General features: G+C 28.8%; 2 protein-coding genes across 2 annotated transcripts; both read right to left on the minus strand.

Annotated features, from left to right (window-relative positions):
• Window positions 1-1833: 1833 nt before the first annotated feature.
• Window positions 1834-9263, minus strand: LOC113867452 (O-glucosyltransferase rumi homolog). The gene is made up of 7 exons (XM_027502795.1): window positions 9027-9263; window positions 8522-8929; window positions 4817-5373; window positions 4071-4263; window positions 3480-3544; window positions 2935-3145; window positions 1834-2417 (listed from the first exon to the last, which is right to left on the minus strand). The coding sequence occupies exons 2-7, from the start codon at window positions 8705-8707 to the stop codon at window positions 2055-2057; spliced, it is 1575 nt and encodes a 524-aa protein (XP_027358596.1). The 5' UTR covers window positions 8708-8929; window positions 9027-9263; the 3' UTR covers window positions 1834-2054.
• A 3044-nt stretch (window positions 9264-12307) lies between these two features.
• On the minus strand, window positions 12308-16382 carry LOC113867498 (50S ribosomal protein L6, chloroplastic). Its single transcript, XM_027502863.1, has 3 exons — window positions 16249-16382; window positions 15005-15313; window positions 12308-13280 (listed from the first exon to the last, which is right to left on the minus strand). Exons 1-3 carry the CDS (start codon window positions 16281-16283, stop codon window positions 12944-12946), a joined length of 681 nt encoding a protein of 226 aa, XP_027358664.1. The 5' UTR covers window positions 16284-16382; the 3' UTR covers window positions 12308-12943.
• Between the last annotated feature and the right edge of the window lie 870 nt (window positions 16383-17252).

Raw genomic sequence — 17252 nt, forward strand, 5'->3', positions numbered from 1 at the left:
GTTAATACAACTGTTACACCCACAACATTTAACAATCTCTTTCTTTTGTCTCAAATAAGTAATAATCACTTGTCACTGCATAATGGAAATTGAAATCTTAATATTTTTTGGTGTGAGTTATGAACGATCCAACTCAAAATCGAAGTTAAAAAGAGAGAACACTAAGAGGGGAAAAAATTAAATTTAAAGGAGATATCTAATTTACAGGGTCCAATTTTTTTTAAAGGCCAAGATTCAAATTTTTCTCGTACTCCATGATAATATATCATTTGTGAAAAAATAAAGTTATAGATTGGTCTCCACGTACCGTTATTGAATTTATAATGATAATAATATATTTTTTAAAATGGAGTAAAATAAAGTATATTTTTTGTTTAAAAGGTATAGGTATTAAATAAAAAATGGAGTTAAATATAGAAATTAAATAGGTTAAATATAGAAATTAAATTTAATACTATTATATCTTCGATAACGAAAAAGTGTGATCTATAAATGGTTTTCCATTAAGGATTAAAGTATCATGCAGAGACTAAAATAAAAAAGAAATATTAAATGTCAAAATTAAATTTATAATTATATTATTAAAACTCCTTATTAGGTCTTTCCAATATATGTGTGCGTAAACATATTAGGCCTAATATGACCGTAAGTCCATATTTTTTGTTTATTTAATATTCTCCTTTCTTTTATTCAGAATTTTAATTTTGAAAACTTTCAAAATTTTAATTTAAAAACATTTATAAATTATCTTTTTAAAATGTGTTAAACTCCCTTTCAAAAATTAAATTATAGAGATAGTTTATAAAATACTTCACAATTTAGTATCTAAAAATAACAAACAAAGAGTCATGGAAATACGAATAAAAAAAAATGAGAGGTGGGAAAATAAAATCTCTTAAAATAAGAGAGTTGAGATAACACTAAGATCTTTAATTGATTCCTATTATGGAAGTAAATCCACGAACAGTCGTAGTCCATAAGCCCATATTGAGAAAACACTTTCCCAAAACTGAAGGAAAGTGTTCAGACCAAAAAACAAAGAGAAGTAAAGTGTGTGTTCTGATTGAAATTATTAAATTTAGTTGTTTTTCTCCCTGTGCTTTCACTAATGGCTGCGCCTATGCATTAACAGTAATCAAAACCTTACAAAGTATCATGATCCGACACTTGTGAATTGGTACATCAAATGATGGTGACATTGGTAAAATTTGAGTAACTACACAACTTATTTTTTTTTTTTTATAAAACATAAGATTGAACAATTTAATTGTTAAATTATTTTATATTATTTTTATAATTATATATATTAAAATTTATATTTTAATAATTTTTGGGGATATATTATCTAAAATTTAATATTTAATTATATTTTTAAAAATATTATACGTTAAAATAAAGCAATATGTTAAAATATTTATTTATTTTACTTTTATATAAAATTTTATAAAACTAATCTCTCAGTGAATAAAGTATTCTAGGCAGAATTTATATAATTAAAACTTTTAATTTATAATTGATTTTAGAATTAAATGACGTAAGAGTATATATAATTTAGGCTTATAGAATCTGATCCTTTTTTATGCACACACAGTACGTAAATTTGTATCTTAGTTATTATTTAATTAGGTAATAAAAGGGTTAGCTTGTTATCAACTTCAAACTTTTATTAGGACAGGCATAAAAATACTTTGTAACTAAATTATGAGTAAAATGTTTTCTGAAACTAAATTGTTAATTTAATTAGTGTTTTTTATTAATATATTTTTTGTTTAGATTTAATTAAATATAATTGTAATTGGTCAACATTTCTTTTGTTGTGGCATTCCCATTTCAAAGGTAACAAGCTTCAACATTGTAAAATTAACAGAACAAATATTTTTTCTCGTAGAGTCTAAAATCCATAATTCATAAAAAAATGATACAGTTTATTTAGCCAACTATGAGATAAGGGTGTAATCTATTTATCTCCCAAAAAGAACCCTACATATATATGTGTGTGGATGGGGTCTAAAATAATCCATGATTGACTCATTTGAATAAGGGAAAAATATACATTAAGATTTCGTATTTTGCCTCTCCCAGAAACTTTTCTCCCATGACTCAACTTGTTGAATTGAAACTTCTTTTCTCTTTAATTGAGCAAGCAAAGATGGAGGGTCATAAGGAGGAGGCATGGAGCAGGGATTGGTGTTTGAAGGACCCTTCACCAATGATTCCATCATAAACTTCTTTTCTACCCCTTCTGCTCCACAAACCATTGACTCCACACATAGTTCAGTAGCATTAGCACTAATAGAGGGTTTGTATGTAAAGAGTTTGGCATAAGAATTTAGGAGATGAAACATGTAGTCATACACATAATCCATCTTTAACTCTTCTTGAATGAAATTACTTGCTGCCTTCCCAATACTATGTGCCTGATGGATTCCAAAACCAGCAATGAAACAAGATCAAGTTAATCTATTTAGCAAGTTATTTGACTTATTTCTTTCCTCCAAAAGGGTGGACATAAGTAATTAATTCTTGTTTGTCATTTTGTCTATGCACATATTTTAGCATACAGTATATGGATTATGCAGTTTATGTAAAGGATGAAACATGCTATGCTTCTTGAACAATGTTTTCATATTATATCTTAAAAGATTTTAAGAAAATGAAGTGCTTGTAAAATTCACTACTAAGGGTACATTTGAAAATACAGTTTTATTAAGTGCTTATTTAATAATTTTTTATATATAATAGTTTATGTCATGAATTTAATTATAATTTTTAAAAATAAGCTAAATAGAATTTATTCTGATGAATTATATTAAAACATTTATTGAGATAGGTTAAAAATATTTTGTAAAAATTCTAAACTATTTTCCATTATCTTTGACTAATGCTATGGAAGATTAAGCTTTGTAAGAATTATATTATAGCATTGAAGGTTACCCTTTGGTTGTGACTGTTTCCCCAATCCACAGCAAACTTAATGGACTTGCACTTGTCATCTTCCTTAATGGGCCAATAGTGGTGCACTGGAATTAATCCTCTTGTGAAAAAATCATGGTAATGGGGTTTCACTAATAAAGTCACAGAATCGCATGCCAAAATGTACTTTTCACTGACTGACCAAGCAGAACCTTCAATGTACACCTTGTATCTGCACGCATCATTATATTTATAAGGGATAAAAATAAATAAATATTAAAATAAATTAACTTATTTTATAAGTTGAAATTAACTTTTTTTTTAAAAAAATCTAAATTTTAATTTCTTTAAAATTTGAGAAATATGTTATTTTCAATTTATTTCATAAATTTTTATTAATTTTTCATATCAATTTTCTTCTATAAATATTTATCTAGAAACATACTAAAATTGGACCGTATTCAATATAAAAAATATATATTACTATAGAAAAAAATATAACAAGCTAGAGTTCAAACTTTGTCCCTTTCGTGATCCAGATAGAATGTAGAGTTTGAATGCTATACCTATGAGTGCATTGGCTTGCCAAGTCTGATTTCTTGTACCCCTCTTGTGATTCTCGTCCCCAATCCTGGAACAAAGTTTTCATTTGTTAAGAGGCTTGCTGTAATTTTCATTATTCTAAGAATATCATTTATATAACTTTTTTTATAATTGTATTAGCAGATGAGAAAACCATGGCTATTATATAGAAAAACTACAATCTACTTATATAATTTTTTTAAAAAAAATTGTTAAGGGGATTTGGGCAAGTTTGTAGCTTATAATCAAAATTTGAATTATCTCATATTATTAAGTAACATAATCTGATTTTTTTAGAGAAAGAAACATTTTTATCAAATAAAGATTTATCATGATTAGTTATTGAACCCACTAATTTAATTTAATTTAATTTAATAAAAAAATTTATTTTTCTGAAACATAATCATATCATGTTACTCAAACCACCTGAAAAGATCAAAATCCTCCCTCACAAACTAAGATCAAAACTAACAAGCGAAAGCCAATAAATAGTTTAAATGCACAAACTTTAAAGCTTACACAAAAATAAGGAAATTTTCAAAACATATTTAGAACAAAGCTAAGAAGATTGATACCTGGGCATATAAACGAGCATTCCAATCTTGTGTGTCAGAAACATTGCATTTCATGAGATCTTGTCTTGTTTCAGCAACAGCAGGATTACCCTTCCAGTAAGCATAAGGCTCTCTGTTCAGCCATGGTATCCTCGCAGTACCCTCTTTCAACTCTCCCAACAAAATCTCCCATGGCTTTACATTTACCTCAGGCCTAACCAGAGACACATTAATATGTCATCAATATTATTTTCTTTTCATTTTTTTAAGGTCACAATTTTGAATCATTGACAATCAAACTCTTAACCAATTGATCTTTCACAAATTAAAAGGAACCAAACTTATAAATTTAATCTCTTCCACAAAATAATATACTATATACCAAGTCACCGCAGGCCATAACGATCATACTAAAACATCACTTTACTTAATTATCTGTTTATATATGTATAATATTACATCTTATCCATCACTATTTCAATTCAGTTTTTATTTTCTATACATAAATTTTCTACTACAACACATAACTTTATTTTAAACTACAGTAAGAAAACAGTGTAATAATGTATTATATGTGAAGTTTATGGCGAGAGCCTGCGTATGAAAAAGTTTAAAACCTAAATTTGTCGGGTTTGTCATAAGCTCAACACTATTGTGATTTTCACATGCTGAAAGAACTAAAAACAATGCAAGTTAGGGATTGAAACTAGAATTATAGTTCAACCTAATAATAAGAGCAATAATAGAGAAAAGTAAAATGGACTTACCATCCCCAGAAGGACCAATCAGGGAAGACAATATCTAAGGTAGCATCATTGCCACAATAACGAAAGAGAGGTGGTGGAACCTCAGCATTAGACCCATCTGCTGAAACTACAGGCCAATCAACACAATCAAACATGAGCTCTAAATCAGGCACCATTCCAGGATACTTCCTTAATAATTGTAGAATCCCCCACAACGTGAAAACATCCCTCGTTTGAAAAGCTTTTTCATATGTCTCTAAATAAGCTTTACCCTTCAAAATTACTAACTTGAAATTAGCAGTTGCTTTTGCCTTCTCTACCATCTCTCTTGTTATGCCCTTGTGGCTCCATGGCCTCAAGTCCTCGTGGATCCAACGGAAGAATTCTGGACACGTGGCACTTTGTAAACGGTCTTGATCTGAGAATGTTGGATATTTGTTGGTGGGACATTTTCCTGTGAGATTGTGTGCATTGCAGTTCAATGGGATCTCTATTTGCTTCAAGAGTTCGTTTGGTCGAATGCCATATGTTTTGGTGGATAGTGTTGATTTGGTAGATGAAGCTCCAGAAATAATCGGCTACATGCAACACAAAATGACCACAAACAACATAGAATGTGAGTAGAGCAATTCTTGGACACCATTATTAGTAATACCAAATTTTTTAATATTGCCAATACATATTATGCGATATTCTTTATACTGACTTATTTCTAATTGAGTGAAATTTTATGTTAATTTCATTAGAAAATCTAGCTCTACTTCCTATTAGTGGAGTTACTCTGAAATTTTATCAAATAAAAAAAAAAGATGTTACAAAATATATCACTAAAAATTTTCCCTCACATAGATAGGGGCATCCCATTAGCAGAGCTTCATTGTATCCATAGGAGCCATGCCCCACTCCTCCCCCTCCCAATGCTCTAAGTGTTACTACTTTTACAATAAAATTAATTACTTGAAAAAAAACTAAAACATTTAGTATTTAAACTCTAATCAACATGTTATCATGTTAATTATTTTGTCTATATAGAATTGAATAGTAAAACAGCAGAATAATACTAGTAGTCAAAGAAAGTATCATATTAAAACAACAACGGATCACGCACGTAACTTGAGTTGATCTAGAAAAAGTACGCGTATACAACATGAATCGATGCGAAGCTAAGCGTAAGAGTTACTTGAATGCTTTGAATAGGTTAGGAAAGGTGGAGAAATGAGAATAGCTGGGTGCGGTGGGATTCTAACCTCGCAATAGTGCCGTTGAAATAGGATAATTTAATTCACAAATAAAATAATTTAATAATGTGTGACAAAGTGATGGGTCCAAATTAATTTACGTGCATGAAACAGGTGTCGCAGAATTGGAAGATTCGGGATTTCTGAAAGTCAAGAGTTGGTCCCTGTTTACAACCTTCGAATTTCTCTGTCCGGTTAACCGACACTCGCGGCGCTGGTTGCTGTTACCGCTGTTACCGCTGTTACTGAAGAATCATCCAATTTAATATCTTATTTTAGTTAATAAAATTATGTTAAAATTTAATATATTGGTGGTAAATCTCATAATTTAAGAACAACTCTTCAATCAATTTTAATAATAACTAAAAGAAAAAACGAATGTTCAAAAATAAAATGACCTATGTTTTTTATATGTTAGTCATAATGTAGTATTTACAAGAACTCTTTAATCAATTTTAATAATTATTAAAAAATAAATCCTAGAAAGATTTAACAATCTTATAATAGACGAATTAACCAAAAAAAAAGATAGAGAATAAAATTTAAAAATAAATTTAAAAAATCATTAATTTTACTTTCTTTGTTTTTTTTTTTTATCGAAGTCCAACATGTTGGAGACTATAATTTTCCAATGTGTAAAGATTATTAAAACAAAGTGTCACTTTCAACAGAATTTTTTATATATAAAACCAAAAATTGAATCTGTATTAACATGTTTAGGAGACATATTATTTACTAATTGTATCAAATTTTATAGGTAAAAAAATTAAAAATATATTTGTTTTTTATTTTAAAAATTTAATATTCATATTTTTATTAATCCAAATAACGAAAATAATAATAGTAATATATTTTAGCAACTTTGAATATATTTTTAACATACTTTTATTATTAATTAAAAAAATGTGATAGAAAACATTTATTAGAAATTATATCACTACCGGTCGAGTCCAAATAATATCTAGCTCTCTCAATTCTTATGAAACGCATCGCTTTCCAATTATTATACTTTGAATGATTTTATTCAATCGCTTTCTTTGCCTTTACCTATCTCAGAACCCACAGGGGGAAACACAGATGAACTCCACGTTATGTTTCCTTCAATAATGTGACTGTGCTTGTTTGTTTTCTTATACCATTTTCAATTATTTAATTTCCTATTTCTCTTCAATTAATAATCAAATATATTTTTTGCAATATTCAATAGTATATATTTTAATTTCTTTTAAAAATGATTTCAATAACTCAAATACCAAATCAGTTCAATCACTTTTAAAATAACAAATCAAAATCAATTCTTATAATATACATAATTTTTAAAATTTTGATCATGAGTAATTTATGTTAGGTAAATTTTAAATATATAATGTATATTAAGTCTAAATTGTAAAAATAAAAACTATATGATGTGTCTTACAATAGTCATTTTAAAATAATATATTAATATAAAACTATTATTACATTATAAAAATACTAATTTAAGTCAAGAACAAGAAGTCATATATTTCAATACGAATTATTAAGAACATACTTTTAAAATGTTGTGGGTTATCTAATCAAGCTAGTAAATCAACCAGAATGTGACACAAATTCAATACATTAGGTTTAATTTTCAAAATTCAAATCCTTATTCAATGATCTCCCACTCGAGTCAAATTGTTTGGTGGAGAGAGATATTGAGCAACCCTAACCATAAGGTATCCCTGAAAGTTTCTTTTTTCCTTTTTTTTTTTTTATTATAATTTTGGTAGCGTGAGTTAAACCTACCACATTTATGTCTTTGTTTCAACTAAGTTATACCTAAATAGCCGACATTCCTTGTTCATGTAAACTCTTTTTATCTATCAGAAACTGTCACCATGTCATCTTCATATTTCATATTATTGAATATATTTAATTAATGTATAATTATGTTATAAATTTTAAACATGTTTGTGTAACCTAGTGTTTCTAAATTGAGTGATCATAAACCACGGAAAATCCTAAAAAAGAGACTAGTTATTATTAAATTGGCAAAAATGGTTAGAAACATTATTTACAGATCAAGATTTCGAAATTAATCTTAAAAATACCCTATTGGAATTTCGTTCATTTTTTACACATTAAACCTATATATATGTAACTTCTAAGGAATGGACCAGAACCAGACACTGAGGTGGTTAAATAATTGGACTTATATGCCACTACATTCTATATGCAATTAATATCTTTATACGTAGCGAATTACCATTTTAACGTGGGAACAATTAATGGGTAAAAAGGTTATGTGAGACATGCATTTACAGCCACATCAACCAAGTAGTGGGCTAATTGTCGTTTTTTCAACCATGCATGCCATGGGCCAAGAGAATTCCCTTTGTGTGTGTGTGTGTTTCAGACAACTATAACATGTAAAACAAACTAGAAGCAACAAACAACGATAAAAGTAGCAAACACATTGAGCCAATCAACGTTAGAGGCAAAGGGATAACATAAGAACAATACTCACATGTGTGTCCAGCATGCGCGTGTAGACCAACGCGCCGACGATGAGGACGACGGGGAAGACTAGGACCACGGTGGATCTCGACAACGATTTCATGAATGGCCTCAAGATTTCGTCCTTGAAATGACGAAAAAGCCCCGATCCGTAATTCTCTTGCTCCTGCGCGAGCACAACGTTGTTCTCTCTCATGCTCTGTTTCTATCACTTTGTTAATGATTTTTTCTCGTTCCACCCATACCCTTTTAAGATTTTGAGCTTCTTGCGAATGAAAAGACCCAAAGATGCAAACTTTGGAATGGTTCTTCAATTGGGTCGGTGAGTTTTGGCCAATTGGATGTGTCTCTGTGTTGCAAAATCGAAGACCTCAACACCCTTTGTTCTGTTTTTTGTTTTTGTTTTGAGCAATGGTAGCTGAAGAAGAAGAAGAAAGAGGAATTCCGGTGAGCGCATGATGCTTAATTATAGAAGAGATCACAATTACTAACACAAAAGACAGATAAGAATGAACCTGTGAATTTTGGTTGTGTTGAGAAGAATGAGGCTATGAATCTAAAAAAGATGTCTAACTTTACTGCAAAAAATTAAGGGTCCATAGATCATAGATTTAAAAAGATGGAAAATGAAAAAGGGAAAGACAGATAGAGATAGAGAGAGAGAGAGAGAGAAAGAAAAGGGGCAAGTGTCAATGCAGAATGGAGACGAGGAAACCTTTTGAACGTTGAATCTCGTGAGTATACAGCGGCATGACTCTTGTCTCAGTTTGCGGTTATTTTTTATTGTTTATTTTGAGCAATGAATTATGAAGCCAAATGAGTTAAAAGTTTAAAAGGATTTTTCTTAACATTTAAGGTGAGACATTTTTTCTATTTTAAGAAGTACTTTTAAAATATCTATATATAAAAGATAAAAGTTTTAAAAATATTGAAAATTATAGCATTTAAAGTACAAAAAAAATCTATAATAATATATAAATTCAAAATATTCGAACAATGAAACTGAATGAAAGATGAGACAAGGAGAGAGGATTTCCATGTGTTGGATACGATAGCGTTGGAAATGAACACTTGAAAGGCACAATTTAGGAAAAGTAGGAAAAGTTGGAGAACTCAGGGGTGCAGTGGACTCTGCTGATATTGGGAATTTAGTTATTGCGTCAACCAGCTATTCCTCCTTTCACCATTTTCCTTAATCTGACAATTTTTCTATACCCCTTTAAGAGTAACGTTAAGAATCACTCAATACACATATGTTATATTTTAAGAGCGTTTCCCAATCTTAGAATTGCCCAAATTCTGCAAGCGTTGATCTCATTTTCACCCACAATTCTTGACTACTTTTGTTAAATAAACTGGGCTGAAAATCTACCAATTGATCAACAAGGAATAATCAAACTTACAGGTTATGGATACAGTTCACATGTATGTTATTGATCATTTTATAGGAGGTATTGTGTTCAAATTTCACAATCTTGTATTGTCTACATTTTTATTATATTTCTTCTATTAATAAAAGTATAATACTGAAAATATTTTAACATTTCTTCAAAAGCACGATTATATATGGACAATGATTGGGTTTAAACTGTAGACTTTTTAGCTAAACGTCTCAATGATAATTTACGTTATCTCCCTTACGTCATGTCACGTGACATGTTTTAATTTAATAAATTGAAAAAACTAATTTGAAATTAAAATATTACTTTAAATATTAAAAAGCTTATGGAACTAAAACATACTCTTCTCTGTATATAATATATTAAACAAAAATACTCTTCTCTCTTTTAAACGTCTCTATTTTAATTACATATTTTTTTTAACTTTTCTCTATGACTAATGCTCAAACTTTAAAATTATTATAATTTAGGTATTTTCATCAGTTCTATTTTGTCTAAAATTTTCAAATACTATGAACTAAATATATCAAATGGTTTTAAATCTTCTTCTCCTCGAAACTTATCAATTAAAACATTATATTGCACATAAAATTTTAAAATTAAAAAATATTATCAATTCTGTTTGAATTTCTAATCAATAAAGTAGAAAATATGAATTTAATGTAAAAAAGTAATAAACATTTGGTTGTAATGATAACAATTAAAATATTTAATTATAAGTTATTTTAAATTAACCTTGGCAAATTATATGAAAAAACCTTAATAGATAAATTTAAAATAATAAATCATGATACTGAGTACTTTTTATATTTGTAAGATTAAAAAAAAAATAGCTTTATTGTTGAGAGAGAACGAAAATTATTTAGATTATTTGTATGCTTAAAAAAGTATAGTTAAGATATTATATTTCGAATCATCTAATAATTTTTCGTTTTTAACATATTTGTAAATATAGAAATCATCTTCGAAAATGGTACGTCGTGTAATTATGTAATAATTGTTTTTGGAAATTTCCAGATTTATGAGTACGAAGATTTGAGTTTTGTCTTGCATCCCTTATTGGACTTCACTTACATGTGTGATGTCAGACAGTAGTTGATGGCGATTTGTAAGGGATTTGATTTCTTTTATATTTTTGGACCAAAAAGAAATTCTTTTATATTCTTTTACATGTTATGAGAAAACACATTAAATTTGTTATTATTTGTATGTGTTTCATAAATTTATTTTTATATTTATCTATTTCATGGTATAAAATAATGAATAGATCCAAATCTTTTTGTAAACCATGTTTCTGAAAAAATAAAGAACTTGAGACTCTTAAACAGTTTTCAATCTATTTGCCAAAAAAAACAAAAACAGTTTTGAATATATAGGTTTGTTCACTTTTAATCTATTTGATGCTTTTTAGTAAAAAAAAAAATTTGTTTGTAAAATCACATCTGAGTGGACGTAAACAATTGTAATTTTTAGAGTTAAAAAGTTTATATTAAATTTGACTGTAAATTTTCTTTAGAGAAATTTCTAATCATAAATTACTTTACTCTAAACCTACCTTTAATTGAAATTAATCTAAAATCAAGTTTGCAAAATTTTTACTTAAAAATTCATAATACTTAAACACAACTTTTAAATTTTTCGATATTTCACAACAAAGAACAAAAATATTTTTTCGAGAGTTAAGATTTGCTAATAACATACGTTAAACTTCAACGTTTACATCTTTTCATAACTTTTCATTAAATATAAAATTAATCAATTCAACTCTTGCATTGAATATTTGTATCCACTAGATCGTTATTAGAATTTATACAAAATAAAATGAATAGGTTTGTATTACTTTTTTTCAACAGATAATATATTTTTAAAATATACGTAAATATTAAATTTTAAATAACATACCTACAAACAATTTTGTATTTTATGAAAAGATTTGTTAAGAAGCATAAACATTCAAGTTTAACACCCTGTGACGTTAAATCTTGACTATTCTTTTAATTACTCCTTGATGATATTTGGAATGGTCCAATGATATTAGTGTTGGAATGGAATTGTGGCACTTCAAATGAAGTTGTACCATGACAACCGACATTTAGTTTCTTTTTTAAAATTCTCAAAATTAACTTTGCAGAAAGAAAAAAAAAAGGTTGAAATTCTTAACTTTCACTGTATGAATTAATTCTAAGTAAGGAATGCACAAAGCCTAGAAAAACATGTATAAATTTATACTTTAAAAGTGATTTACTTTGTTATTCATATCAAATTCAATTATAAACTCACTTTAAATATCATTCTTGAATACAAGTTATTTTTTAAAATCCAACTCTTTCAAAATTATAAACGAGAAAGACCTTAAATATTACTATTATTAAATAGGTATGAAATGTTGCATTAGACTAATCAACAAATCGTAGTTAACCCATTCTATTTATATTTAAAAACCGGTTAAAAAATATGCAAACGTAAATTCAATGTAAGAGTTACAATTGAAAATGCTAAAACAAACGAAAATTCATATACATTTAAACGTGAAACTAAATGATGCATTTTCAAGCAAAAAGACCCTTGGACCCAAAAAAACAAAAACAAAAAGGTACCCTACCAAAAACTAGCTAGGAAGAAATAAAAGGCCTGAAAAGCAGCCAGCCAAGTGAAGCTACTTTTTAAGGCACTTCAACTTTTTGTTTATCAATAGAGATAGTTATTATACAGGTGGACAAACGCACCCTAAATTTCTGAAATGATGAGCCAACCTCAGCGCATGCTTCTTGTTGAAACTTATATCAAGATAACCAAAAGGAATAGGCTTAAAAGCGCACACACGATAGATTATCCATCAACAAGTTATTATCATGCTCACACTATAATGACAGCTATTGATTGCTATGCTTTTAAATATCACAAGCATAAGTGATTCTAGCTTATCTCAATGAAAAGAATTTCTTTTACTCGGTATATTTAATATTTCCATTACTAACAAATGAGGAAAAACAACAGGAGATAAATGAAAAGGGAAAATTGAAACCCCCCCATTACTTCTTTTTCCCTGCTTTTCCTTCCTTTCTCCTTACAACTTCATCAGCATATTTGACACCCTTACCTTTGTATGGTTCTGGAGGTCTCCAATTCCTAATAGAAGCAGCAAATTGGCCAATCTCAGACTTGTCATAACCACTAACTGTGATTCTTGTGTTTTCTTCCACCTTCACTTTGAGGCCATCAGGAATTGTCATCTTAACAGGATGAGAAAATCCAAGATTCAACACTATTTCGTTTCCTTCTACCATGGCACGATACCCCACACCAACAAGTTGAAGTTTCTTTTCAAAACCTTTAGATACTCCAACCACCAGGTTGTCTGTAAGCGTCCTAATGGCATTGATTTGCAAACCACATAAGACTCAAGCAAGAATACAATTGAAACATAATTAGAATTGATACTTTTATGAATCCAAATTGTGATGCACTGCTCAATGATTCTACTCATACATGAAAAACCTTCATACATGAAATGGAATGATGATGATAACAATAACAATACTAACAATAATAACAGCATTATGTCAAGGAAGCGATACCAAGAGTTCAATTCCCCACCAACAAACAAAAAGTGAATGAAGAGTATCTATAAAATGTGGATAGTTTAGAGGCTATTCACAAATTCAGGCATAAGTCTATTTTAAACCCTTTGGGATACTACTATATCTCAAGCTCAATAACAATGATCAATCTCTGAAAATAGCAAGAGTTCATTGTAAAGTACTGAAAGCGAGATCAATGTTCTCACTGCAGGTTTGAAAAGCAGCAAAAAGCACACAAGTTTTTCATCAAAATACATACATGCCAAGAAAGGGAGGGAAAAGAGCAAGGGGACCATGAAAATGGAAGTCTTCATTAAGAAATTAATGGAAGCTTATCCCAAAATAGGATTAGTTACTTTCATTTCTTTTTTTGTTTTTGGGAAAAGCTCGTAATGACTGCTTCTTGTGTTAAGGACTAGGAAAAGAATGAGAACAAGAACTCTCATGTTGTGTTTGGATAAAGTAATTTAAAATTCCTACATTGTATGAATTTTGATAATAAGAAAAAGTATTTTTAAAATACTGCAAAATTTTAAATAGATATCTTTTATGTAAAATAAAAAGAAGTTTAAATGACTTTCTTAAGAGAGAATTTAAAAATCTCTCTACTGTTCTTAACCTTTTATATTTATCATTCATAGTTCTTCTCATACTTGACTATCACTTTAAACATTCTCTCATTATTTATTTCATATTTTCAAGAATTTTGAAATTCTCCATCCAAACACAATGTCAGGGTTCCAATAATGAAGAATTCTCTGAATTCAAAAGCATAACACTTGGGATTCTAAACAGAATATTCCTTTTAAATCAGTATCAAAACTGAATAACTTAGGTGCCCGAAGAGGTATTTATAATTCACATGTAATAAAACTCAGATAAAAGGGCGACTCAGTGCATGAAGCTCCCACCTAGTGGGTTTGGGGAGGGTAGATCTATGCTGCCTAACTCCACAATCAGAGAGGCTATTTTTAGGATTTGAATCTGTGACTTCTAAGAGACAAGGAAATAACATTACCACTGTGCCAAGACTCACTCTCGTAATACAAAAATCTAATCAGCTAATAGTTTCATAAAAACAAGTTATCAAAGATAGAATCAAGATCACAAAATCCATAAATAATATAATTATCATAAACCACTAAATTATCATGATTTAAAAATAACATACCCAATTTACGGGCTCATTCAATTCAACATCACTGTTTTACTGTCTTAACTCTTAAGCAACTTTTAATGATAATGGCTAACATCTATGTCAAATAATATTGTCATGACTAATGGGAAAGAAACACCAACCAATGAATAAGAGGTTATACATTAACAACTATCATTATGCCACAAACATTAACAACATCTCTTGTTTCCTATAATCAAATAAAATGTTTTCGTCCAATTTCTTTTCAGTCCGTTATGAAAATAATTTTGAACAAACAAAACATAGGTGAAGGCAATAGCATGTATTGAAATGAAAATAAACCTAATCTAAAAAAATTCAGTAAAATGAAGTACCTAAAAAGCCCATGCATTTGATTGGCCCTTCTGGTTTCAACTGCTTTTCTAACCCTTAGAGTCCCTGACTCTTGCCTCTCAACTATCACTTCTCGAGGATATTTTAATCCAAGTTCTCCAAGAGGACCTTTCACTTGTATATCCTGTCCTTCCAATTTGATTGTAACATTGGATGGCACAACAATTGGTTGCTTTCCAATTCTTGATTCCTTAGATTCTGTAGTCTTTCTAACAAAACCAACATTGGAAGCAGGAATACTAGAAACTCTGAGCCTATTAGTCTCACCCCAGAAGACAGACTTCAAATTACTGAAATAGGAAAGCAAACAACTAATGAGATTTCTCAAATCTACAGAATATTTGCTTTGAATTAACGAGCTTTCCACCAACTAAGAAATTATACCAAGTATCAAACATATTATGATCACATTAAAAGGACAGAGAAAAACCAAAGCCAAGAGCGTTTGAAATAGATTTAGAAGCTGTCTACCCCTCCTAATCCTTGTGGTCAATGTTAAAATACAATTTGAGAAAGTAAAGTGAAACGTCCTCCTAGAACATAACACGCAACTCACATTAAGATGTTCGTATTAAAGCAACCAATGAATTAGCCACAAACAATGGTATCCCAAAGCCCTTTTTTATTTCATTTTAAACCCATGAATATATTCCCCAAGTATGCTCATTGAACTTCTCTGCAAGCCTGAACATGTCGCTTGCAATATGGAAAACAGATTCAGAGTTATTATTCTTCAAACATTAACAATGCTACTAACAAGCATTTCATCAAATATCCTCGCTACATCATCAATTTCGTTGGTAAACTGACTGAGAAAGTTCCACTGCTTCCTCTATTTGCTCCCAGCAAGAAACACAAGATTATCATTATCTACAAGCAAGTCATCTTAACTATCAGATACAATTGAAGACACACAAATTATTTGAGCCAGCATATAATCCTTTAGACCCAATTATGATTTAGAAGAAAGTAATTCACATGTTGAAACAGACAGAGAGTTCACAGTATTATTGGATTTCGTCAAAGTTTGGGAGTTTGTGTGATGTTTCTTCAAATAGGAGCTAAATCCCGTAATGGGTGTTTTTTCTTTCATCGTGATGCAACACCTTACAACCATGTAACCATAATTGAGCAACGGTGAAGTGCAATGTAACACAGGGAAAGAAGAAAGTGAGGTAGCATAATTGAAGCAAAGAAGTGGAAGAGAGAAAGTTAGGGTGTTGACCTGATATGGAAAGAAGAGGTAACGGAGGAAGCCATTGTTACAAGGTTTTCAGAAAATGCAAAGTTTCTCAGTTCCACCAAAGAAGAAACAAAAGCCTTATCCAAGGAGCAACTTGTTATCTGCTACCGTGGCGTCATGGTAATTCAAAATTATGAGTTTTATTATTATTTTTTTTTTACGTTTTTGGTCAATAAATATTATGAGTTTTATACCAAGAAATGTCGATGACACTGAACTATATACCATTTGGGCCTAAAAGCCCAATACCAATTTCATTTAAGCTTTAGCAATCTTTGTTGACACAAAAAAAAACACATCAGTAATCTTTCAGATGAAAATGAAACTTGGAAATAAAACATTGTTAAAAATATTCAAAATGAAACAATGGAGGCCATATCTGTTTGTCATTTATAATTTATCGATTTTTTAATGTTAATTTAAAAGTCCAAATAATAAATGAGATATTCTATAATTTTTAATATAAATTTTTATTATATATCTTATAAAATATATTAAAAATTTAATAATTCATAGTTTGTAATCTATATAATCTATCTATATATAATATACTAAACCTAATCTATCTCTGCACACAAGGCACGAAGAGATTTTTTTAAAAGTTTTTTAAAATAATAAATTCTACAATATCTTTTAATTTTAATTTTTTAATAATAAATGAGAAAATTAGTTTAATTGTATTAATTTTTCTAATTACTAATTGATAAAAAATTTAAAATTTTCATAATAGAAATTTTTCTTTTCACCTTAAACAGTTAATCAAAATATGATCAAGGTTTCAATGAATAATTTAAAAATAATTATCCAAAGAAATTATAAAGTAATAATTAATATTTCTTTTTAAAAAAATTTTAATAATAAATAATTTTTTAAATTAAAGATATAATAAAATAATTTAAATAAAAAATAATAAATAGTTTAAACTAAATATTTAGTCATATTTTATATTGTATACTTTTTAATCAGACTTAGAACAGAAATTTTTT

The sequence above is a fragment of the Abrus precatorius genome, unplaced genomic scaffold (genome assembly GCF_003935025.1).
Source record: "Abrus precatorius isolate BTA unplaced genomic scaffold, Abrus_2018 Scaffold5, whole genome shotgun sequence".
NCBI classification, from domain to species: domain Eukaryota; kingdom Viridiplantae; phylum Streptophyta; class Magnoliopsida; order Fabales; family Fabaceae; genus Abrus; species Abrus precatorius.

Coding starts and splice junctions, on each gene's coding strand:
- LOC113867498 (XM_027502863.1), bottom strand. CDS start 16,283: ATGGCTTCCTCCGTTACCTCTTCTTTCCATATCAG. Junction 15,314..16,248: donor ACCTCTTCTTTCCATATCAG/GTCAACACCCTA, acceptor TTCCTATTTCAG/TAATTTGAAGTCTGTCTTCT. Junction 13,281..15,004: donor CAAATGCATGGGCTTTTTAG/GTACTTCATTTT, acceptor CAATGCCATTAG/GACGCTTACAGACAACCTGG.
- LOC113867452 (XM_027502795.1), bottom strand. CDS start 8,707: ATGAGAGAGAACAACGTTGTGCTCGCGCAGGAGCAAGAGAATTACGGA. Junction 4,264..4,816: donor GATTGGTCCTTCTGGGGATG/GTAAGTCCATTT, acceptor GTCTCTGGTTAG/GCCTGAGGTAAATGTAAAGC. Junction 3,545..4,070: donor ATGCTCGTTTATATGCCCAG/GTATCAATCTTC, acceptor ACTTTGTTCCAG/GATTGGGGACGAGAATCACA.